The 26,048-nt window shown below is 41.5% G+C and overlaps 2 protein-coding genes across 3 annotated transcripts; one reads left to right on the top strand and one right to left on the bottom strand.

Annotated features, from left to right (window-relative positions):
- Positions 1-80: 80 nt before the first annotated feature.
- Positions 81-10,854, bottom strand: plcd1a (phospholipase C, delta 1a). Of its 2 annotated transcripts, XM_068343724.1 has the most exons (15): positions 10,704-10,854; positions 9,036-9,194; positions 5,947-6,175; positions 5,684-5,813; positions 5,322-5,550; positions 5,036-5,237; positions 3,905-4,049; positions 3,630-3,782; positions 2,702-2,851; positions 2,467-2,623; positions 2,272-2,388; positions 1,990-2,168; positions 1,417-1,552; positions 1,141-1,290; positions 81-1,016 (listed from the first exon to the last, which is right to left on the bottom strand). In XM_068343724.1, exons 1-15 carry the CDS (start codon positions 10,801-10,803, stop codon positions 925-927), a joined length of 2,328 nt encoding a protein of 775 aa, XP_068199825.1. In that variant the 5' UTR covers positions 10,804-10,854; the 3' UTR covers positions 81-924. The 2 variants fall into 2 exon arrangements, with proteins under 2 accessions (XP_068199825.1, XP_068199826.1); XM_068343725.1 differs by lacking the exons at positions 9,036-9,194; positions 10,704-10,854 and adding an exon at positions 8,152-8,207.
- Positions 10,855-13,806: 2,952 nt separating this feature from the next.
- On the top strand, positions 13,807-25,602 carry dlec1 (DLEC1 cilia and flagella associated protein). Its single transcript, XM_068343729.1, has 38 exons — positions 13,807-14,339; positions 14,424-14,564; positions 14,640-14,796; positions 14,941-15,057; positions 15,150-15,334; positions 15,532-15,743; positions 16,541-16,625; positions 16,725-16,812; positions 17,087-17,260; positions 17,352-17,488; positions 17,574-17,666; positions 17,746-17,836; positions 17,923-18,085; positions 18,343-18,535; positions 18,633-18,709; positions 18,854-19,016; positions 19,112-19,208; positions 19,361-19,491; positions 19,574-19,720; positions 19,800-19,930; positions 20,075-20,225; positions 20,390-20,506; positions 20,631-20,752; positions 20,850-21,035; positions 21,103-21,200; positions 21,279-21,430; positions 21,549-21,664; positions 21,750-21,820; positions 21,982-22,202; positions 22,336-22,488; positions 22,578-22,700; positions 22,791-22,885; positions 23,036-23,120; positions 23,235-23,432; positions 23,530-23,682; positions 23,758-23,908; positions 24,042-24,159; positions 24,273-25,602. The coding sequence occupies exons 1-38, from the start codon at positions 14,256-14,258 to the stop codon at positions 24,403-24,405; spliced, it is 5,109 nt and encodes a 1,702-aa protein (XP_068199830.1). The 5' UTR covers positions 13,807-14,255; the 3' UTR covers positions 24,406-25,602.
- Positions 25,603-26,048: the final 446 nt, after the last annotated feature.

Below are 26,048 nucleotides of genomic sequence, written 5' to 3'. Positions count from 1 at the left end.
TTAATTACATTTTAACACCATGATTTAACGTTCACATTATTATTGATTGCTCTGCTATTGTGAGGAAACACGTAGAAACCTTTATTCAGGGACTCTGCTGGTTTTATTTGAAAGTGCAACAAAAACCAAAAAAAACCCCATTTTGTAACACGTCAGGGATTGAAAAATAAAAATAAAGCATCATAAGGAATATTAGGATTTGCTTGACGCTTAACACTTGATGGAATTAAACATGGTTTAGAGCAGCTTCACATGACAATCAATATACTCACTGTAATAAAAACACACTCAAAGGTTGTGGAGTCATCTTTACAGGACAATCTGCTTTCAAAATGAATGGATGACTAATTGCTTGCAAAACACACTTAACTTTCTCTCAATGGAAATAATACCATTACAGCATTGTACAGAACAATGCAGAGAACAGATTGTACTAGTTGAAAGTCTTTAAACACTGCGTAAAGTTAACTGCTTGTGTTGCTTGATAAATACAGCTTATCATTTCTGTGAGCATTGATACTGTTTGTATGATCCAAAGGAAAATATAAAAATATGTATTTTATACTTATTATTATTGTTTATTCATATTTAAAAATTACACATCATGTCTTCAGATGGAATCTACACCCTCTTGTTCCAATGACTGTACTTCCTTCTAGTATGGTAGCAATAGTTTAATGACTTTCTTTAAATAGGTTCCACACAGACATTGTCCACTAAGCTCCTTTAAAAAGCTAAAATTACAACAGGGTAGTGTTACCCAGACAACAGTGAGTAAGTAGCTGCAGATGACACATTCTATTTTCCAACAAATAAAATTAATAAACATGTCGTGACAGTTCTTTAATTTTGTTTTCAATGTGTTCAAATTCCTTTCGAGTCCTCTGAAAATGCTGCTGCTGGTATATTTAGCTGAATACCAGTCTACTCTGCATCGATGAGCATGAGATGCAGAAACAGTCCAGCAGAGCAGATGACATCTCCTCTTTTGGTTAGCAGTGGGATGTGTCGGTACCCTGGAATTTAAAAAAAAAAAAAGGGAAGGAAGTGAGTTTTGGCTTTGTCAGCAAAATGTAGTCAACACCCTTCAAGTATTAACAAATGGAACAAACCGAAGTCAAAAATGAAAAATTCACGCACCGTTCTGTACACTGGTGAGTGGTAGACAATACTGCCCAATGAGATCATTCTGGGATGTTGAGTCATAGTCCTCCACCACAAACCGCACCATCACCAGGTCTGGGACATGAATATTAAACTGGAATCTCTCATTCCACATTGGGTTGAACCCTGCAGAGAAGGATGATTATTTACCATGATATCAGGTACAGAATATAATTACATTTCCACATTAATTATGTTACATTTATTCTAAAAAAAGAAGAGAAAACATCTGTTCATTAATCCAGTGCTCACCGTTGTTTTCAATGTGGTGTGTCTCCTTGCTGGCATTGTCTGCTTGGACACCGTAAAGCTCGACTCTCACCAGAGGGTCAACAATGGATTTTTGTTTGTCTTTGTTGATTTTCGGCAACTGCTGAGCTGAAATTACCTTTTCATCGGAATGGAAAATAGAAAGCATTACACAACACAAATATACAGATAAAACCATGCATACTGTATGGAGAGTTTAAAGTTATCATGCAAATTCAAATTTAAAAAAGCCTGACTGCACCCTGTAGTGATTTTTTTCCACTACTATTAGCATGGGGTGGTTTTAGGGTTTTCTCATGTGCATAAACACATTAGACAAGTTCCCATCACATAAAAGGTTCCCATCACTAAGATCACAGACAAGTACTGCCAAGAAACAGAGAAGCCAAGCTTGAAAAACTGAAACAACACAGGAAAATTTCCTTAGCAAATATTTTATCAGAATTCAAAATTGGTCTATAGGGAGAACAAATATTTCTAGCAAATGAACAAGCTATGCAAAAGTAAACTCCACTTATTTAATATTCAGTTTTTTTTATCTAAAATAAATCTCACCATAACATGAAAGACCTTCTTTTGCAGCCAGGGCCCTTTGGGTAATGTGTCGGGATCAAACTGGGATGACTGGCTTCTCATATATTCTGGTTTCAGGATGTAGCCAGAGAAACCATTGGGCAGAAATCGACCCTGGTTTATGTGCATCTCCTTGTGGGGAGTCTGGAAATTCAATGCCACTAAAAACCAAACCACGAAGGAAGAAGGGAGTGAATCCATTACGTTGATTTTAGTACTGTTCAGCAAAAATGGCTGGATTTCTGCATGTACTTATAACAGCACCTATTTGGCAGCCAACGTTCCACATGGGCACTGGGTTGTAGTTGGAGGAGTCAGTTCTGGAGCCAGCCGGGTAGATCCGACTGAGTTTGTCCGTGTTGTGATGGATGAATGCAGTAGCTACGAGATTACATTCATTCACACACTTCAACTAGATGAAAAAACCACAATCATACTTGTCAATAGGATGGTGTTTACCTGAAGTGTCTGCCAGGTTGAAAGCTTTACTCTCCTTGAAGGATGACATCTCATAGAAAGAAAGGCTGTCCTTGGCGTGTTCAAAGCCATTGAAATGGACACTCTTGCAGTAGACGACGACATCTGAGAGCTGTTTGGCAAGTTTGATTTTTGATTTCTGAAAGAAAAGGAGATAGAAGTTATTGTCGCAATTAATGTAAAGCAATTACCATTGAATAAAAAGCTCTCAACAGACCTTTGGTTTTGCTTTTTGGCCGTTTTCCTTAACATCTGCAGCCTCATCCTCCTCAGACACGGTGCCTTCCTCGACAGTGTTGTTGTTGTTGAAGACAGTGTTCAGTTTGTTAAGTCGCTTTCCCTTGATGAGGAACCTACCCTTCAGCTCCTGAGCAAAAACAAGAAATGTGTTTTGACGTGCTGTTGCTGAATTTATAGTAATAAAACTCGAGATAAGGACTGCACACACAAATGTGGCAGATAAATCTCGAGTACAGAGAAGCGTATTCTTAATATTCAACAGCTTGAGAACGGGTAATTGCTTTCCTCAACCTCTCAACAGCTGATCCAGACAGGTTGTGTAAAGACTCACTTTAATTTCACTTAAGGGTGACAAAAAGGTGCATAAATGTGCTTGAAAATGTTATTGGAAATGTCTGAAAAAGTATTTGATGTGCTATGGAGAAAAATAGGAGCGGAACAAGGAAGAAAAAAAGAATGTATGCAAAAAAAGCTCCTCAAAGGGTGGTTTAAGAATGTAAACAACATCTACATACCATAATAATTTAATGATTTTGATTTTCAAGCAAACTATCCCTATCATCTTCTGCGTAAACACATTAAATCCCTTCGAGAAACAACCCCGCTTATCGAACGTGTCGTCCCACAGGCTGCCCAACCTCGTAATCATTTGTTGTAATAACATATTAGTTAATAAACAACTGCTCTCCAACCTCTCATAAACACAGGCTGCAGTGATAAAAGAGGGGGAGGAGAGGAGTGAAATTGATTGCATCGGTAATTTGGTGCTCACATAATGAGGTTGATGGCATTGTGTAATTCCATCATAAATGTTTTTATTAAGTAAAAGTAACCAGGGACTTGAAAAACATCTGGGATGGTGGTTCTCTAATTTTTAACGGTGACTGTTATTAAAGGAAACACACCTCAGGCGAGGGGAAGTTGGTGGGCATGGTGTCCCCCAGAGGCTTTGTGACCAGCGCGTCACCCAGGATGGAGATCAGATGATGCGCCATGAGCTTCTGCTGCTCCACTGTGCAGTGGTTCTCTAAGGAGAGGATGACCGGATAGTCAGATGTCTGGGAAAAAAAAACAAAACGAAAGTGACGCTCAGCCTCAAACAGTTCATATCTGCATGACTGATAACAAACAGACAGGAAATGAAATGTAATCCTGTGATGTGAAGCAATATCCAACGTACTTTGAATGCAAACTCCTTGATGACTTTAATAACATCTCTGAACAACACTTTGGATGTGAGTGTGTAGCCGTGGTAAATAACAGGCTCGCCATTAGCCCCGTCCCAACAGTCCAGTTCCACGCAGCGACAGCTCTTCATCAGTGCTCTGAATAATAAAAATTCTTCATAAAAACCTCTGATCAAAAGCTTGAGGGAGCAGGGCAACATTTTATTTGCTACTAATTTAAATTCAGACATGTAATTACATCACCATCATCAACACAATGCGCCCATGTGCAATCGTAAGATCGCCGGAGGGCTGATGTGAAAGAGGCCTAAGGAAAGCAGTCATGGTTCTCATTCCCCATGATTAATTTACAGAAGATGTTTGACATGCACAGTGAGTGGAGGAGAGTTATGCTGGTTATACCCTCAGCATCAGATCTGCGTCACTGCAGCCAACACGTGATACAAGATTAGCCAGATTGTGTCTGGAGTCATGAGGAGGAATAATTCACTGCATGCCTTTTAATTATACTTTGGGCATGAATAACTGCCTGCCTTCTCCAATTAAAAGGGTCCTGGCAGAGAGTTTCAAGTCATCTGGAGAAAACTGCTTCACCACAACATAGAGGATACTGTAGAAATGTATTGCAATGTCAGCTTTTAATAAGCATAATATGATATGGTCAGTTTGGTCAACTAAGGTAAAATAAGTGTTTCATCATAAAAAAAATCAAATATGTACAGATTACACATGTCTAATTGGACTAAATGCAAATAAATAGTTTTTTAGAGCGAAGAAAGGTAGAAATGTACAAAATATGTTTGTAGGTCCAGATTTTGCTTTAAATACAAAAAGTATAATGCAAATCTCTGCCCTATTTTTCTGATTTCACAAGATAATCATCCTATTTGGTTAGAAAAAACAGATATTTCCATGAAAAACAAAATCTTAGTCTGCCTTTCTGGATTAATGAGATTTCTTTTGTGAAATAAAAAAAAAGAAAAAAAGTAACCAGGGCAGAAACTGTTTTCTCAAGTGAATGAATTTCATGTCTGCACAGAAGCATAGGAGCCTGGAGGCAAATATTTCACAGTCAAACTCTGTTTCATGGAAAAAGAAAAAGAAAGCCTGCATAAAGCACTTACTTTATGTAGGCTTCTGTGCTGCTGGGTCCTCTGAGCTGGTCCTCCATCAAGTACGTGTTGTGTGAGGAGGAGATGAAGTAGTGGTTGAGGGGCTGGTGCATGTCCTGGTAAATCACTTTATGAGCTGGATTCAAGATGGAGCCGTCCTCCTGGTGCAGGTACATCAAGAAGCCGTCTTTGGTCATCCGCTTACTCTGCTTTGCTGGTAGACAGACAGGACAGGCATGATGAAAACGCCGGTGAACAATATTGTGTGTTGTGAAAAAACTTTCTTTATTAGCCATACCAGTCTCGTCCACTTCGTATTTTTCTATCAGCTTTAGCGCATCCTCCATGGACGCCTGTTCTCTCTGTTCATTCAGTAGGAAGTTCAGCAGGTTTCTGGTGCTCATCTGACCCCGTGTTTCCGCGTACTTCCCATAAATCACATCTATCTCCTCTCGATGCGTCAGCAGATCGTAGAAATGTTTGATCTCTGGACCCTCTAGCGAGCCTGAATTAGACGTGTCGCATTTCTGTGCAACACATCACACGATTAAACAATCATTCAAACAAACATAGCGGACTTTAAGTTTGACCAGCTACACATTTACGGATGTGAAACTAACAATCTGGCTGCGCAGCATGAGAATAATCCAATGAACTCACCTTAAAAATTTCCTCTGCGTAAGTGTCGTCCACTTCAACGTTGATGTGTCGCAGGAAATACTTCAGCTCCTTCAGAGTCATCTGATTGTCAGCATTCTTGTCTGCTTTTCGCATGCAGTTAATTATCCAGCTGACGCCCAGATGTAAGGATTATGTTTACGTGTATTATATCAAAGCACACAAATGAATTCAATATAGTGGAAATAAAAAACCAGGTAAGAACAGGCGAATACACTCAGATACAGACTGTTTTTCTAGGATACTGCTCTCTCTTCTGCTGGCGGCTGAGGGTGCGCAGCTTGCTGAGGATCTTGTCGATGCCGCTGACCCACTGCTTTGCCTCTTCACGATTGGATGCCATCAGGTCGAGGTTTTTCTTGCGACCTTTGAAGATGATGGAAAAGCACTGCTCTTCAACGCCGGGGTCGGTGTGTTTGTTGAGCCCCTCGGACTGACGGCCCTTCCGCACTGAGTCAACTTCATCAATGGAGACTGTTAGGGCAGAAGATTTTCTTAGTTAGAAATACTCAGCCTAGAGATAGTACTAGTGGATTTTTAATTTTTTTTTTTGTAGGATTAATGGTAACAGTCGGCAGCCTGAAGGGACAAGTTAGTGTCTAGAGACAGCAGACTGTTTTGTCCTGATGGACACAACAGCACAGAGTAGAAGAAACCGTCTTATCTACAGGAAGGATTTGGTTTCCGTGTGGCAGCTCGCTCCTTTTACAAGGCCTAAGACGTTCAATAAAAACGATAGCCTTTATACACCCTGCATTTCTGGATTATAATTAAAGCAATATTTTTGAGCTAAAAACACTTAATATGATTGGTTTGGGCAGTAAACAGCAGATGTACAAGTTCTCTAACCTCTAAATTCACAACAGTGAGTGGTAGTGGTGTTTCTAAGAGTGGAGAACCAAAGCCATAAAGCTCGAAAATAAAGCGCTGAAAGAACCCAAAAGGCTCAGAAGAGCTTGTTATCCAAAGGTGGCTCCTTCAACATCATGTGAAGTCATATGAGCCATTGCTGACAGTTAAAGATAATTAGTTTAGTTTTAATAGAATACAATCTAATAAAAATAAAATACTTCTCTTCTATATTAGGGAATAAATTAAGAGCCTCTGGAGCTTGAATGTGAACTGAGATCTGTGTGGTACCAAACTGAACTGACACATACACAGTGTGTTTTCTAATGTATACCATACATTGGGGCCCAGCTCTGTTGTTGTATGGCTCAATGTATGGAAGAACATGCACAGCCATGCATGATGTAATCATGCTAACCTACTGCCTTCATAACAAAAGACTACAGGCTTAGTTAGGAGGCCATATGTTGCAGCCGGTTTGCAAGCAGTGTTGCTACCCTTTCTGTCCCGGGGCTGGGGAGCCTAATGAAGTGTGCCAATGTTTTCCTGTGGTAATTACAAACCGTCTATGGGTAGGATAAATCTAAAGGTCACAATACTAAACAGCAACAATGAGGGGGCGGCCTGGAGAAACACACCCGAGGCTTGGTGATTGTAGACTCACCTGACTGCTAGATGAACAAAATATCTTGGGGGCACTCGCCAGAAGAAGTTTGTTTAATCTGCACGTTATGAGCAGCAAAACAGAGCTCTGAAGAGAAGCAGCGAGTTTGGATCATTTTCAAGTCATGTGTTGTGCTGGCATTCCTCTGCACACAATGAAATTATTGTGGCAGCCCAGACACAGCATTTAGCAGTAGAGTGGGGTCTCCAGTGAAAATGTTAGCCTTTTTATAGACTTAACTTAAAGGTTAACATTACATTATAACCATGTACTCACTTGATCTGTTAAAAATTTACATGAACATCGTCCAGTGAAACTTTGATCTCTGAATATAAACATTAAATCATTTATCTCAGCTGCATCTAGCAAACTGACTCGTAAGACGGGAACGTGTTATGAGATCTCTGCGTCCTCATCCTCAGATGACCCTCTTCTGCGTGTGTGTGTGTGTGTGTGTGTGTGTGTGTGTGTGTGTGTGTGTGTGTGTGTGTGTGTGTGTGTGTGTGTATGTGTGTGTGTATTGGGTGTCAATGCTATCAAGGTAAATGATGGTCGTTGAGTGCAAAAGGAAACAGCAAACGATTTACAGGTACCGCATCTCAACAGTGAAGAGTGTTACAAGGCTGGCATAAAACTCAGTTTGTTTTTGTTTTCTTATGGTCTCCACCACCTCCTAGAGAAAATATCTGTCTCTTCTGCAGCTGAATGCTCCACTATGTTCACACAGTAGTTGCATACTTTTTCTTTCTGCACTTTGACACATGTAGAGCACAGTGCATTCGCTGCAGATTAAAATGACACGGTGAGAGTAAAGAAAATACAAAAAACTGAAAAATTGGGAAAATGGACAATTGGGGGATTATCCTCCGCATTGCCACAGATTATTGATAGATTTTGATGGATCTGGGGCCTTGTATAAAATATACTTGGATGTTACCAATATAGGGTGGCATGGGGTGGGTAGCGCTGTCGCCTCACAGCAAGAAGGTTCTGGGTTCCATCAGTGTGTACCTGAGATAATATGGATAATGTGTTAAACTAGAGCAGATTAATCGAAAATTAAAATCATTACCAAACCAAATAAAGCAATCATATCAGAATTACAGCATGGGTAAAAAGAATGATCCCACCTACTGATGCTAATGAATCATATCCAAAAAGTCATGAAAAAAATACCATTGTCCTCACATACACTGTTCACTTGGAGCTGGTTGTGGTATTCTGGAGTTAGAGGGAAAGTAATAAAACATGCTTGCTTATTTCCATAAACAAGGAAATGCCTGGGAAGGCAAATCCCACCCCTCAGCGAGTTTGGTCTTGTCAAATTGACAAATGATGTAACACATCTGTTCCTGTTTGGGGAATATAAGAGAAACCGCTCCGTCTATCAGTGTTTGTTTAAGACTTGAGGGGGCAGGGGTTATCAGGCCTGGGATGGGAGATATATGGAAGCCGCCAGAGGCCCAGAGGACGTGGACAGCAGATCGCTGAACCAGAAATCGGAGGGAAGTAATCTCCCTCTCACACATGGATACACACAAAAAAACGTATTTTCCTGTTTGTCTTTGTATCACCATCAATTCCCACTTATATCGGACCACTCATGTGATTCGCAGAGTGCATTCAAGCTATTGTTGAGATCTGAAGGAGGCGCCGCGAACAGGGAGATGAAAAAATCCATTACGTGTAAATAATAATAATAATAATAATAATAATAATAATAATAATAATAATAATAATAATAATAATAATAATAATAAGAGAAGAAGAAGAAGAAGAAGATGAGGAAACGCATGCAACTTTGTTAAGGATGACACTCACACGTGTTGTTTCGCCTGAATGTTTTGTGGGACTCATGCCAGAATGTCTTGCAGTCTTCCTGCAATTTGAAGAAGCGACACTTTTTCCATGTGCTGGAGCGAATCTTGATGAGCTCGCCACCAACCAGAAGGAAATTGAGATCCGCATCTCCCTCCAAACCTGCAAGAGGACACAGAAATGTCATAAGAACAAAAAAAAAAACCCCAACACCCTCCAGGATTGTAAATTGTGACATTCTGATAAAAATTTCTGTTCCTCAAAGGGATTCTCTAGGCAGTAAGGATCTCATGTCCATAAACCACTCACAGAAGGTATAAAAAAAGGATCAGACATGATCTTAAAGTAGAGGCTGAGGTGTCCAGAAATGCTGCACCTACGTTTCCCATAATACAACAAACAGCAACATTTTTCATACCTTTCACTGCCTCTGATGTGAAGGTTTATCTGATGTTAGAGGAATCCTTGACTTTCAATGTTGCTCATCAGGAGCACTTTTAATGATGGCATGTTTGATTTCATTCATATTTTTTATTTTGTAGTTGGATGTCTAAAGCATCAGCTGACATGTCCCTTGTAAACAGACAAGCAGCAGCCAGCAGTTTATCATCTACTTCAAACTATCTGCTGAGTAAGGATTCTTGGGAAGGGTGTGTGTGAGACTTGATCCATAACTTCACAGGATGACTTTGACGGGATGGTGCTTGTTTTCCTTTCCAGCTGTGCTGATGTGAGCTACCATTTGCCAGTGTGTGAGGGTGGGACTGAACTTCACACGCAGCTAAAAAATGTGACTAAATGCACACTAATGTAGAGGAGAGTGTAAAACGGTTGAAGTCCTCTCAGTAAATCACACATTTGTAGATCGCTCAGCTTGGGCCGTGTGTCTGTAGTGGGCAGGACTCAGCATTACAAGCATTTTTTCTCCAGATCCCACCACAGACTAACAGAAGTTGTTTACAGCCGCCGGCCTCCCCTCCTTTCAGGGTGGAGGCCTGGACAAAGCAGCTCCAGAACTTAAACCCCACCTCTGCTAAATCCAAGATGACATGACAGTGATTAAAATCCTGTCTCTTCTTGTTTGGAATTTCTTTTTTCATGTAATCTACTTTACCAAGGAGAGGTGATGGTGTTACTTTGGAACAGCCACAACTGATTAGAGACCTCAAGATGTTTGGATATTGGAAGAATGAATTCAAAATGAAACAAACAAACAAACAAACATGAAGGTTTTCTACTTCATTACATGGTGCCTATAATAAAGGTTGTACAGTATTTCCTTCATACTGATACAGCCAGGATGTACTGAATGTTTTACCCTTATGCAGGACGCAGACACACCTGAGTGGAGTTCAGAGAACTATTTTTATCTCTCCTTTGTTTGTTTGCTCGTAAGAATGTAAGGATGTATCAGTCATTTTTAACATCCTCCATTGTCAACATGACATAAAGAATTCGACGCTTCAGGCAGTAAGAAAACCGGACGGCTTTTTTTTTTTTTTTTTTACTACTTTTATCTCCAACAACACCTACAGACGAGTCACTCTGCAAGTTCACAAGCACTCAGAGACTTGTGTCAAAAAGGATCAAGTTCTACTCCCTGTGTTGTTTCTGCGTCATTTCACTCTTCTCAGACAGATCTGCACTTTTTTGGAGCGCGACTTAACTCACCTAGGCGTCTTCCATTTTCCTGCGCAACTTTTTTGATCTGCTCCTGAAAAGCGAGTTCCTGTGATTTAGTTCTTTTCGGACCTTTATCCAAACAAGACATTGTAACAACAGTTGTTGTTTTTTTTTAAATTAAAAGATAAGATTAAAAAATAAATATCCAGTCGGTATGTAAACTGTGTTCGGTGTGGAGAACCACGTCGTTCCCCCTGCGTGGGGCGGGTCTAAACTCAGTATTACTGGATTATAAACCCGGTGAAGGTCCACAACTGTGTGCGCTCTGGGGTTCTGAGGGGTCGGAGAGTTTTATACTTTAATTTACTTCTCCCTTTAGTCTTTACATCTCATTTTAATTTAAACAACTGAGTTCCAGTGGGTTGTGTGAACTTTAAGTGACTTGAAGACAACTATCTAGGTTGTGTAGCGATGAGGGGGTCTCCTGGGAATAATTCCAAATTGCTTTAAGGAAAAGAGAAGACAATAAAACTTGGACATTTAAAGGTCTTTTCAGTTTTGCTCAGGACCAAGCTGCACACACAGACTATTTTCATTTATTCTAATCTAGACCTTTATCTAGATTTTTCACAGCTCATCTTTCCCCTTTGAGCTGTGAAACAGCGCCATCGTCCGGCCGGGCGCGTTCGAGTGGAAACTCGGACATCTCTGTTTGCAGTGGTTGGCTTACAGTTTGCAGTTTAATTTACGTGTTGTTTATTATATAAAATCATATTCAAGTCATTAATTAATTATCAACATCATCGTTGTCATTGTTCTCATTATTCACATCATTATCATCATCCCAAGTGACACCTTATAAGCATTGATATCACTAGAATCACAAGTGCTATAAGTAAATTAATTATAGTGAGCAAACTGATCCCACCGTGGACAGGGGGATAAATCCCAAAGGAAAGCCTTGAGCAACTCGGTTGTTGTCTCTCTCTGAAGAATAAAACATCGATTATATGAGTTATTCTTTATTATTCGCTTTCTTAATTTAACAGAACTCATAACTCTTCCCCTTCAGAGAGAACAAGCCTGAATATTTCCAATTCCACTGTGGAACAAAACCCTAAAACACATCACGTCTAGTAGTGATCAAAGTAAAACCCGCGTCAACTCACCAAGTTTTCCTGCCGCGTTGTTTTGCTCCATTGCGATTTCAGCCATCAAAAATCACCACGCGTGGGGTTAAAGTCCCTTTTCTCCTCCAGAGTGGTGTCGATTACAGCAGAGCAGTTATCAAAACCATTAAAAAAAAAAAAAAAACATCCACTCACTGCATTGCAATCACGGACTAAATCCGATCTCTCCAACAGATCCGATGAATCCGACAAACTGCGCAGTTCGGGTCTGCCCATTAGGCTTTCCGTCCACACCCACAGCCACAGCCACAGCCACACCGGTCAGACAAGAAAAGTACCGTGGGTTTTGTTTTGTTTTTTCCTTTTTAAAAATGTTTAACCGTTGATCAACCCAGATTCCTGTCAGTTCAGTTGGAAATGAACTTTTACAGAAGACAAGTGTAAGCCCTGATGCAAGAGCTTTTACTTTATATATGTCAACCCAGTGCCGTGAAGATTGATTTTAGTCATTCAGCCTGAGTTTTGTTAAATAAAGGTGTTGCCAATAGTAAAGATGTGTCATTCAGTTCCTGAGGTGTGCGCTTGCCTTTCCCCTCTACCCTTTGTGCTACTACAATAGACGTTGTTGCAATAGTCACCACAACTGAAAGTGTGTGGCAGAAATATCCACTAAATTAACCAAAATAAACCAATGTTTTGTTTTTAGTTGTCATGTGTGCATCTCAGATCCCCTGTGGATAAATAAAGGCTCTCTCTGGCCACACAAAGGGGAATTATCACAGAGGTCTTGGAGTTTTCTTTTGCTGTCAGCGACATCAGTTCTTCACTTCACTACTTTGAAATAGTTGAAGGTAAAGTATTTGTTTACTGGAAGAACAAGCTCCTAATCATTGTAATGCTGCAGTCATCTAAATTAGGTTTTGGACAGATCCCTCTTTGTTTGACTTTATTATCAGTCTGCCAGCTTGTTCAGTCTTATGAACTAGGGGTAAGTCTGGAAAAAAACCCACTGGCAAAGCAGGAGACTCACAGTGAGCTCAACAATGGCCTCTTTGAGAATCCCACTTCAACATTCCATGAGCTGATCATCAGTCATTTTTTTGTGGGAATCCTATTTTCCCCAAACAAAATCTATATTTCCAGCAGTAGTTATAACACAGGACCCAGACAGATATCAGGTTCTTCCAGTACCTCTGTGCACTTCTGCATTGTATAAATGAAGCCAACAATCCTTTACATGTTTCAAGGTGAAGAAGTATGAGACAAACGCCACGCCTCGCCTGTCAGTGCAGTATGTGGGTGTGATTGTTTAGTAAACGAGTTCAAGAGTTTTCTCATGATAGATCTGTTACATAAAGTTCAGTCTTTGGTGCTGAGTTCTTATTTATGTATGAATTTGTCATGACAAATATGCAAATTCCGTTCAAAGCAACACGTTTTTCCTGCCTTCAGTGTTCATCAGGTTCAAAATCCTAAAAGGATTGTTGTATTTTTACTACCTCTAAATATTGTTTTGTCTAGTGTGACTACAGTTCCACACAACATCCGATATTTCTTATAATATTTGTAAATCTTTATGCTATATATGTTATTGTTTAGTGTTATTTAACCCGTATAAACCACGACCAATTAATTTGTTAAAGGAAAATTATGCAGGTTATAACAGACAAGTCAAACACGTTTCTGAAAAAAATCAGAATAAAACTTCTTACTATCAAATATGAAACGGACGAAATGAATGAATAAAATGTAATGGATGAAATGAAATCAACTTTATTATTAGTGAAACCAACCCCCATGCTCGTCCGACTTGCTGTTCTTGTTGCCGTCGTCGCAGTTATATGACGTCACACACCACGCGCCCTGGACGCCTCCGCTCCGACGTCGTTGCTACGGCAACCTGACAACAACATGGCCTAGTGTGAGCAGAGCAAGATCCCATTTGGACACCAGCTAAAAAAATGTGAACAATAAGCCATAAAAATCGGATATTGAAGGAATCTGATTGGAATCCGATTTTTCTGCAGCTTTAGGGACTTAATGGGTTCTCAGGTCAGCCATAAGGCTTTATAAAGGAGAGCCAGAGACAGTCAATGTCCGCGTTACACTGGTGTCACCGTGGGTTTTTATCCAAGACAGAATGTTTTTGAGCCATATTTCACAATTTTCCTTCACAACACTTGTTTCCGATTGCGGAAGTACCTCCGGCCGTCGCCATTCGAGAGATTCAAAGGATTCAAAGGATATATAGCGTTGTGCAGTAAAGAAAATAATGAAAATGTACTTTGCCATCCGTGCGTAATGTCACAAAAGTTGTACAAAAACTCTGGCAACCGCACGAACAAGGCGGACGAGGCGAGCAGAACTGACCTTTAATCATGGAAATGCTGATCTGTGCAGCGTTAGCGTTACATCGTTAGCCTAGCTGTTCACCACATTAAGCACAAATTGTTAGATTCTCTTTTCTATCATGCTCAGAGAACCAGAAACCAGAACAGCGTTGCTTTCGGTTCCGTCTGTGAATCGTCCCAGACCGGCGACATTAAAGTCACAGGTAAGGAACACCTGCTGATCAACAGGTGTTATTACTGCTCACTGGATTCTCTTTACACATCAATGTCACCTCTTTGTTCTGCAGAATATTTGTCATGTGTTCGCGAGCACATTCAAAGACCTGTACAGTAAAGACGTCATTGGCAAAGACACTTTGTCCAACTTCATCAAGACCAAAAATGGAAGGAGCAGCTACCATAACAGATATGTGGAAGAGCTCCAGCGGGTAACTCCTGAAGAAAGAAGCACAACTGCATTGAGTGCCTCAGAATGGCTGATTTGATTCTGTGTGATCGTTCAGGCTCATTGTGAGTACAGCCAGAGTGTGAGAGAGGCTGACATGCTGGAGAATCACATCATCCAGGCCAGAGCTCGGGCTGCAGAAACGGAGAGCCAGGCCCACCAGAGGATGAGAGAGACGATGGGAGAAGGTTGTGATCAGCGGGGTATCCTTCTAGGTGAGATGAAAAGACTCATGGATGCGGTGTGTGAACTGTTTTAAGTCAGCTGTTTGTTTTTTTTTGAGGGAATATACTTGCTTTTAATCATCATACCAGGGATGCTGCTCTGTTCTTCATCATATCTCTTCTGTATACTTTCAGTCAAATCAGCCTTTTGTTGGTGCGTGGACAGTGATCTCCTCAGAATGAACAACCTGATTTCCCCCCAGGACTACTTAACTGCACACAAACCACAAGTGGAAGCACCAACCACAACAAGTACCTAATGCTCTCTGTGAATTGTCTTGAATTTTTAATGAACGGTGTGTTGTGGGTCAATATTTCACCTCTTTAATCTTCTTTTCTCTCAGTGAAACACGATCTCACAAAACCCACCATCGCCTTTTCCATGCGTGTGTCGAGAGAACCGCAGGATGATGGTTACTCTCTAATTCCCGGTCCAGGAAAGAAGTTGCCTGAAATGAATGAGTTAGATCTGAGTTTGACGTTTGAATCTGGTTCAGATATCTCAAAGGGAAAGAAAAATCTGAAGGAGGTGAGGATCCAGAAGTTCAGAATACATGGAATTAGTTTGTGTCTTTCTCTGACAGAATCTGAAAATAAATGTCCACAATCCATCAGGTGAAACTAAAGACTAATGAAAGTACTAAAGTACAGACATTAAAACAAAGCATAAAGATGTTAAAATACTGGACATTTTTAAGAGTACATCATTAAAAACTGTTTCAACAGCCGACCCAGACACTATCCAGACCAAAATGGAAGGATGAGCCGAGTGCAAAGGATCGGACAGAGGGACAGGAATACCTTCAGAGGCTGAAAGACCGAACCAGCTTCCTACGCAATCCTCGCTTCCTTCCTCCAAACACACAGCATGGTGGGACATCCCTCATCCGACCCAGAACCAGAGTGCAGAAGATGGAGCAAAGGAGGGAGGAGCAAAGGTATCTCTTGATATAATGGCCCACTTTATCATTTCACTTTAAACGTCGAGTACGAAAATAAAAATAGAAGAGAAATTTATTTATAGCACAGAACACAAGTGATAATTATGTCTTGATTGCATTCTTTACTTTTCTGTCATAATGACTGAGTTACTAAGTTACGTGTGCTTCATTACATCATGAATACTGGATACAGAGAGCCGTTACCCTCTGGATCCTCATTTAATACATTATAGTCCCCTTTAGTTAATTAAACTTAAATTAAATACTCTCATTGCATGCTTAATCAATACGACCGTGGGTTACAAATGGTCATATTTGCATGCAGACTGACTCTTGAAATAACACAAAGGCAGACAGGAAGAAGACACACACACACGTACACACACACACACACACGCACACACCCAATATTGCAGAGTGTACATTCAAAAAGGCTGACGCAATGTTTGGGGGTTTAACTGCAGTGATAGTGTATACTAGATAGTTTATTTTACAATTCTTTTTTCAATAGGGTCAACCACATTTGTGAGCAAAGTGCGGCAAGTTTCAATCTGCAATTTGCATTGGTGTCTCTGAACATTTATCTCCTTACTTTGCATAAAGCAGACTGTCTGAATTCCAAGGATGCATAATTCACTGTAAATTCTCTTAAAATACTTTGCTGTGGGTGAAACTTAAGATAACATGGATATGCTAACAATATTAGCGTGCGACATCACTCAATGCTTCCTGTGGAAAACGTTAAAGGAGAGCAGACAGAATGATAACATGTTTGTGTTCCTTCTCTCTGAAAGCTCCACTGAGACGCCTGCTCCCGTTTTCCTAGCGAAACCTTCGATTGTGGTTTTCACCAACTACAGTAATGGACAGGTTTATGAGGTACGCTTCAGAGGTGCAGACCTGTGATTTATACTAATCATTAAAAAAGAAAAATGGTGTTTGATATTAAATGTACTAAAACATTCTGGCCTACTTTAGACAACCCTGGAGTTGAAAAACTTGACTTCTGTAAGCCGCCAGATCCGAGTCATCCCTCCTACCACTCCTTATTTCTCTATTGGCCTGGGTGAGCTAATCCCTTTATTTTGGTTGGCTTATACAACTTCACACTTTCCCCTGTTGGCAGTAAGCAAGTCCATTATTGTATCAAAAAGGAATGTAGGAATGTTTTGAGGAACAGTCATACATTTCTTAAATACAGTGGGTGGATTTTGGTATCTCTATTGTGAACCCGTCCTTGAACATCAGCATCTCCTACTGTATCAAACACAACACTACAAGGTAAACTGCACATAAGTGAGAGTGATGAAGGAAGGGATTGATCTTCCAACATTTCACAGGGAGATTCCCCGGTGAGGGTGGTGTAGTTGCCCCTGGAATGAGCTGTAAGTACATGGTGCGCTTCGCTCCAGACTCCCTGAGGGACTATGAGGACTTCCTTGTGGTGGAAACTCAGGCTGAAGAATTGCTGGTGGTGTCCATTGTGGCTAAACAACCACCTCCAGTGCTCACATGTGAGTCCCCTTTAAATCTGACAGCCTGACGTATTCACGCTGACCTGTGGAACTTTCTTTGTCAACATGCTTTATTCTAATCATCACATAGTACCCGGAGTTCTGGACTGTGGCTATTGTCTGGTCGGAGGAATAAAGTTTGTTGAGTTCTTGTGTAAAAACCTTGGACTCAGCGCTGGGAGCTTCTGCATCATCCCAAAGAAACAGTGGCCAGCCTCAAACCTCAGGGCAAAAAAAATATCTGACATATTATAAAATACAGTCGTCAAGCATGTGCATGAAAGGTCATAAGATTTTCTTTTTCTTAATGCAGTCTATAGTAAGAACCCCTTATTCTGAGGAGCCGCCCTTTGCAGTGAGCCCATCTCTTTTTGTTCTTCAGCCAGGAGAAGCCATTGTGGTGGAGGTGAGTCTCTTGGTGGGGGTAAATTTGAATGAATTATGAACAAATACATATATGTAAATATATTTCTGTGTGTTTTCAGGTGGTTTTCTTTCCTACGACTGCTGAGAAGAGCCGTCGAGAATTCACTGTGGTGTGTGACAACTGCCAGGTGAAAGACGTTGCCATCGAAGGTGAATTTTTTTTGGGAGATCAGCAACGTTTGTCAGAAACTATTCATTTTACAAAAGTGTTCTGTATAACGTGTGCATTTCCTCAGGCGAGGGCCAGTGCATTGCGCTTGAGCTTTTGTCGGTATCTGGGACGATGGAGGCTCCTGTGTTTGGGGCGGTGCGGGACGTGATGGCAGAACACTTTGTCAGATTTGGCCCGTGTAACCCTCATTCTGTGCAAGAAAGAAAAATCATCATTAGAAACAATGTGTAAGTGTCTCACCTTCAAAAGTAAATCTGATGGGTTTTTTAAAAAACTTTCATCACTTAATGCCACACCACATCACATCTCACATGTCATCTGCCCAGTCAGTCAGGAGACAGCTCTTAAACTGGAGCACCCATAATTTCCCCAGTATATTCTGCATTCTCAAAGTTAAAATGTTAGGTTCTATGCACAAAGTGATATCTTCCTTTCAGGGAATATTAATACACATTTATTACATTCTCTCTCAATGGGGCTTTAGCCACTTGGAGCTGCCTTTCTCCTGGGGGATCATGAAGCCCAACCTGCACCCTCTTCTTCCGCGCAAAATCCCAGAGCCTTCCCGTAGCCAATTCCACCTGGCTGAGGATGATGTTTTCCATATCAGCCCCCCAACAGGGGTTCTGGCTCCATGTCAGGAGCAAGAGTTTCTGTTCACCTTCTTTCCTAAAGAGGTACAGAAGAAAGAAAACAAGCGATTCAATGTCTGATATCCTCTGTTTGTGCTTAAAAGAAACTGTTTTATTGATGTGTTTTAAATGTTTCCTTTAGTTGAAGGATTACCACAGTGTCTGTCACTTGGTTGTGAGGGATGTGCCCCAGCTGCCATCAGAGCCTAGTGGCAATGGGTAAAGTTCTTGTGACTGTGTGTTCAGAGATAAAAGTGTTTATTGTAAATATTAGTAATTAAATAAGTCATTCTGGACAAAAAAACAACAACCTTTGCACATCCAGTTTACCGGGTCTTTGGGTCTCTGTTTGTGGAAATCTAGCACCCTGCAGCCTGTGGGCACTGGATCCAAGTTGAATGATGTCATTGCCATGGCGATAGAGGTTAAGGGGTCAACAGAGCCATACCAAGTTCTGCTGGAGCCCTATGCTGTTGTTATCCCTGGAGAAATTTATATTAGCAGACTCAAGCGCAGTTATTTCAAGGTCACACAATTCTTATATGAACTGAAACTGATTGATTTATGTCAAATCATAGTTACAGTGATTCATGGTTTTCTTTTGTCTTTTGTGTTTATCAGATGTGGAATCACAGTAAAACAAGCATTTCTTTCACATGGGAGAGAAGAAACGGCGGCGGCCACATCATAGAAGTAGTGCCCCCTACTGGTAGAATAGGTGTGTCACACAATACAATGTCCAGTAACACAAAATAAACACCCTCCTTCATTATATTCATTGGAATTTAGGCTTTCTAAATTGTGAAGATCATTTATGTCATCTAATTTTAATGGCTTGGTATTGATCAAATTGTTTGGGTTTGGGACCAGAGGAGAACGAGTGCTCTGATTTCGACTTGATTATTACTGGAACAAAACCAGGAAGGCTCATCACCACGCTGGACTGTTACATAGAGCACCATCACGAGCCTGTCACTTTGGCTGTGGAAGTCTCTTTCAAGGTGGGAAATATTCCTGATTATTCCTCATTAGTAGTTTGTAGCTGTTGCACTCACTGTGTGCCCGTTGTGTGATTTCGGGTAGGGTCCCATTGTGACCCTCAGTGTTCCCAGTGTGGACTTTGGGCTCCTGAAGCTTGGAGAACGAACGCAGACCTCACTGCTCCTCACCAACACCACTCAAATGAAGGCCTCCTGGGCTCTGCAGACGGTGGACTGTAAAGACACGCAGGTGTTAGTCAGTGAACATATTTAGCGCATGTGTTGAGAAATAATTAAATCTGACATCTTTGCAAATCTCTGCTGCTCAGATCTTGGTGGAGCCCTGCAGAGGTGTGCTGCTCCCATTGGCCTCATGCAGTGTGAACATTCTATTTACGCCACATTTTTGCCAGCAGTATGAAACAGAGCTGGAGCTGACAGTGGAAGATGGTACAGGATGGTGAGGATGGTCTGCTCTTGAACTTTTTACGCCTAGATTTAAAGCTTTTCTTGCATAATCCTCAATTTAAGGACAGCTGGAGCTCGTATTAAATAGTGATTCTCCTCAGTTGTTAAGGTGTAACACCAGCTGTGTGTGTTCTAGTCACCTATTAGTGCAAGCAGATGTGCAGACTCCTCAGGTGTGTCTGCTAAACTGTGAGCTGCGCCTCTCTGACCTCTACATCGGAGTTCCTGCGAAGGGAACCATCACTCTCTTTAACCAGACCCTGCTGCCGTCACACTTCAGATGGATGGTACACCGGCGTCCTTTTTTTTTTTTAACATTTTAATACCAAGAGTACACTTTAAATAGAATGACGGTTGTTGGAAAATCACGCCATCTTGTCTGTGTTGCATCTTCAGTGTCTTTGCACTACAGTATCAGTTACAGATGCGTTTTTTATCTCCTCCTCACCAGCCTCAGCTTCAGGGTCGACAATCTGAGCTGTGCTCGGCCATTTTCGACCCCCCATGTGGATCTTTGGGGCCCAACGCCAGCCTAGAGGTCACGGTTAACTTTACATCTCACACCGACGTAAGTATAGTTATTAAAACGCAAGAAAGTCACAAGGTGGGGAAGGGTGCAGCTAAAAGACGCACAGATTGTCTTTAGGAATATTTCAGATTCTAATTCTTTATTAATGTTTTATTTTGTCCAGTTGGAGCTGACTGAGGTGGCTGCTGTCTGTGAGGTCCAAGAAATGAACTCACCTCTTGTTCTTCACATCATAGCATCTAATGCAAAAAAACTTTGCGTGTCCTACTCGCTTCCCAGAGACAGGTAATAATCTTTGCTTAAAATGAACTGTTTCAACACCTTGTAGCTGCACTAGTCCAACATACCCAGGTTTATCATCACTATTGTTCTTTGCCTTCAGCTCCTCTCCAGACAACAATGCAACCTCCTCACCACTGCTGCTTGACTTTGGAGATGTCATGCTGAACAGAGCTGTTACAAACCAGTTATTGATAACCAATCAAACTGCCATTCCTGCTGCTTTCACCGTAGAGGCAGAGTATTTCACCTGCCATGCCTCACAGACAAATAAATCCTCAGAGAGAAGGTAAGGGAGCTCACACTCACTGACTGTCATGAATAATGGATCAAAGAATGACTTTACCGCGCTGCAGGTCTGACACCGGCTGCATTTCAAATTGTGGATTCACGTACGTCAAGAAGCCGCTTCACTCGGTTCAAGCTAAGAAAGTTGAGGACAAAGCACATGAAGGTGAGCGTACAGACTTCTGAAAGTGAGCAAATTAGTGGAGGACGGTTTCTGACTCCTTATTTCTGTATCTGTCGGCAGGTTTTGTGAGCAGCCTGCTGGCTCATGGAAAAGGTGCAGCGTTCTTCATCTCACCAGATACTGGGAATCTGGGACCGTTTGAGACCCAGACTCTGGATGTCACTGCCTACAATAACATGTGGGGGGAATACAGAGATCACCTTGTATGCAAAGTATGTTAATACCTTCTCTGGCAGGATTCAGTTAAAAAGCCTCAGTTTTCACACATGCATTTTCTTAATTTCACTGATGACTGCTGCAGACTACTGACGTGTGGTTTTCCTCCTGCAGGTGGGGGAGCTTGAGGCCACACTCATTCCCATGCAGATGACGGTGAAAGGTTGTCCTCTCTATTTCCAAATGACAGGCCAGAATCCAGACAAGCAGAACCAGGGACCAATCATTCGGTCTGTACCACCGTCGTTTTCTCCAGTTAAATCTGCCATCATTATCGAATTTACAACGTTTGACATTCTCTGTCTGCATCGTTAGGTTTGGAACTCATTTATCTGGAGGTGACACAGTATCTCGTTCTCTTCGGATCAACAATCCCACCGCGTTTGGTTGGTATAATCATGAAACCAATTAAATTGTAAAAGGCTGCTTTCAAAGTTGTTTTGACTCCCCTGGTTGGTGCTGCAGCGGTCTAAAGTCTTTAGCGAGAATGGGAAACCAAACTACCGCTCCCTCTGCAAGATTAATCTGAATATTTCTATGCTGCCAGATATTCGCGTGGACTGGGAAACATATAACGTGGATCCGAGCGACCGTAAACTGGTAGATGTGGTGGTGGCATATGGAGGGGCCTTCCCGCTTAAAGATGCAGATGGCAACGAGGTGATGAGTGGAGCTTTGAGGATTCCTGATGGAAGCATTCAAACAGGATGGGAAGGAAATGAGACCCCAGAGTCTGAGGGAACGAGTTCCTGCCTCCAAAGCATGACAGTGAGTCCATTTATAGCTCAACTCGGATTCAGAATGATAAACATTTATGAAGTTGTGTCTTGTAAATCCTATGCTTTGCAACGCCAGGAAGTGGAATCAGGCAAAAATGATGCATTTTATTCCTTCATTTCAGGGAGGGGAGGAATGCATATCTGAGGATGTCTGTGAGGAAGAGAAAACGTGTCTTTTTCCTTTTCCTCCAAAGAAGAAACTCATCTCTGTCCATGTCAGACCGCACATGGGCAACCTCTCTGATTACCCATACTGCATCACACCTCAGCAGATCGTATGTTGATTAGATTTGCATCCATTTTGGTAACCCTTATTGTAGTTACACCAACATTTACGTGTTTCCATTCTGTTGTGTATCTCAAGGTGATTCCAGGAAAAAGCAGCAGCACAATCCACGTGTCTTTTACTCCTTTGACTCTTTCTGGGTCAGTTTGTGAATCTAGATGTGTGGGTTTGGCTCAGGGCTTTCTAAGCTTAGACTCTGAGGTGAAGCTAAATTTGAATTTTAAGTGCTTAAAAATTGAAATTGTTTAATTTAAATCATAAAAATTGTGTTATTGCTGGGGATGTTTGCAGATGGCTGTGTGTGTCCCTGGGAAAGTTGGAAGAACTCAGGGTTTGGATCTGGAACCTGTCAGAATAGATTTACTTGCAGTCGTGAAGCCGGCAACGTAAGAAATTCCATTCATAATATTTATGTCTCCAAATCAATGCATTAAACTAAATTATTTTTCTCCAAAATTAGCTATGGTTGGACCAGAAGAGCTTAGACGTGGTCCAATTAAGTTTCATATGTCCCTTTTGGCTCCCTGTTGCCGCAGGCTGTTTGTGCAGATGGAGGACGGAGAGGAGGTGCTGGAGTTTCGGGCCTCCGCTGGTGATTTACTAGAGGGAGATTCAGAGAGGGTAGGTGTCAGAAATCTACTAAATAAGTGTTTGCACGAGTTACTGATCCAAGGGTGTCCAGTATTTCTGGTTAGTCGTGCTCACTGGTTGTTTTCCGGTTGTTTTGCTCTGTAGCTGTCAGTTCGGGAATTTAAAATAATGCAGACTCTTCAGCTGAAAAACACCTTAGAGATGCCGCTACACTTCAGGCTGGGGACTCAGCTTCCATTCTCAGTGCTTAAGCCTCAGCCTCGAGCTCGAACCAGCAGCTCCAGCAATCCACCCACTGGTGAGGGACAGTCTCTGGTGCTGCATCCACAGCGCAGCATCCAGGTGAGATCCAGGTCAAGTTCTGGCTTATAGAGGACATAGATAAGAATTTAACCTGAAGCAGGGTTGTTTATCTGACATTCCCATCTCTGATGACCAGGTGACGGTGGCCTTCCACTGCTCCATGTCTCTTCTGGATCACGCAGCTGAGCAGGTTCCTTCTGGAGTGAGACTGATCCACGACGCCGGTGGACGGAGGAAGATGAGGTTCCAGCAAAACCTCCTGATTCACTACAGCAACAACAGCCTGCAGGTCAGAGACTGCAGAAAGTCTCTGAAAATTTAGGAGTAAGTAAAAAATATTTAATTATCTCTCTACTTTATGCAGACGGTGTCTCTTCAGGCTGATTTGTATCTTCCCACAATCCATCTGTCCACTGACAACATCCACTTTGGGTTCTGCTATGTGGGGCAGACACAGACGAGAGAGATCACCCTGTGCAGTGAAGGAGCCCACACCTACTGGAAGTCACTGATAGGTTGGAACTGAACTAGACCCACATTCACTTTAGCTCTTCATTTATACACGGAATATGAGCCTTTTTTTCTATATGATATTATTTGGAATTACACATATTGAACATATACATGTGTTTGTTTGTTCTTTTGTAGACACTACTGAAGGAGACTCCCATGCGTTCAGAGTGACTCCAGACTTCGGGCTTCTCCGGTCTGAGAAGCGGAACATTGCCAGCTGCAGGCAGTGTCTTCAGATCAGCTTCACTCCTACGTACGCACAAGCAAACCACTATTCGTGTCCACACAGGGACCATAATAGATAATCATAAAGGTAAAACCAATATTAAGATGCTCACGATCACGTTTGTCTCGTACGTGTTGCAGTGGAGCCGGCGAGTTCAGGGCCACAGCGGTGATCCGGGCTCCTCTGGTGAAGACTCCTCTCACTCTGCAGCTCCAGGGAACAGGATCATTTGATGAAGCGTACATGTCAGATGTCCTAATGACGTCACAGTGACCGTCTGATTTTTAACCTGCTGTCGTGAAATCAACTTCTTTACGCGTGGTAAATAAATATAAAGAACGTTCTGTTAGGTGTCTGTTAATTTATGGATTAATGGATTAATTAAAGATTTATGGATTAATCTACGTTGATGTACTGCTTCCATTTTGTACCTGGATGCCACAATACAATAAACCCTGGGCAGTTTTTAGAGTGTTAAACTGCAGGAGACATGTGCTAGTGAAGTCAGTTTGATCGTTGAATCATCATTGCAGTGGGCTTACATCAAACGCCTCTTGTATCTCTCTAATAAATGACCAGCAGCCCTGCAGCTTTTAGAAGCCTGCACTGCGTTTGAGGTTCCCGAGCCGTTATCACCTGATGCGTAGCTGATGTGATGACCTGTAGCCAACGCTCCCCTCCCGGGATTCCCCACTGGGAATATCATCTTTTGCCCACAGGAAATCCTACATTTTATCTGGAAATAGAAATTACTTCTTTGGTATTTTTAGGATTTTGACGTGGCTACCAAAGACCTCATTGATTTCCTACAAGTCAATATCAGCCATGGGTCACCCTGAGGAAAAAAATGGATTTCTCCTCAAGACCTTTTTTAAAAAGCGTAAATATAGAAGAAGAAAAAGCCCAAAGCAATAATAAACACAAGTAGTGCTTAAACACACACAAATTTTCTGATCTCGTGCTAGTACTGCTAGGAAGGTAAAGTCAGCTGTGGCTGTTTGTGTGGATGTATTCTCCAGCCTCTAGGGATGACCTCCTCCCTGATCTTTACCTGCTGAGGGGAGTAACCACTAGGTGAGGCCACTTCGTCTTTGGGGCCTGAATGCTCCAAGGTTTAAATGCAAATGCTTCTACTTTCTCTTAACAATAAGATGAAACTTATGTACATATGTTCTCAATCTTTTATCTTAAGTTAACTCATCTTGGGTTTCTGGAAAAGGTCAACTTACTAGATGGGATACGTTTGGTTTCATTTTCCCTTGTTGGAATTCTTGAATAAATATTTTAATCTCCACGCAATCTGCTCTGAACAAATCAGAATTTTTGACATTTGACAACATTGTATTGTTGACTTGAGTTACTGTGATTTCAAAAACAACTTGATACGTGACAGAAATGATATCCACCCATGCATCATCTTTTAAAATACTCATTTACACAATGTGGAAAAAGCAGCATGATTACTTTCCATAAAAGTGGCTGCAGGCAGATTCTCATTTTCTCCAGAGACCTCAAATCTCTCAGAAACACAAAGAAGTGATGCTGCAAAAAACCCCCAAAAAGAAGCACAGATCCAAACACATTGTTTGTAACAGCTGCCTGTGGTGTTTGTCTCCAGCACAGTTCACAGGTACAGATGTCTACAAGCGTTGCAAATCCACTGAGGGATGCAAATACACAATTGATATTCATTGCACTCAGGCTGTCTTACACAGGGCAAGGGCATGTCTGATCACTATAAAACACAAGCAGTGTGGAACTAATCTGAAGAGAGCAATCCTGAAACCAAGGTGAGATGAACATTTGTTACTCTTATGCTTCGCTGAGCAAATAAGCGGAGACGGGTCCGGTTTTGTTTTTGTGCCCATTATGGATAATTTTTGGCAAATTTCCGTGTTATGATGTGTGCAGTCACT

The sequence above is a fragment of the Antennarius striatus genome, chromosome 20 (assembly GCF_040054535.1).
Source record: "Antennarius striatus isolate MH-2024 chromosome 20, ASM4005453v1, whole genome shotgun sequence".
Lineage (NCBI taxonomy): Eukaryota > Metazoa > Chordata > Actinopteri > Lophiiformes > Antennariidae > Antennarius > Antennarius striatus.
The sequence above is the reverse complement of the archived record's forward strand: the minus strand, read 5'-3'. Positions and strand labels throughout refer to the sequence as shown.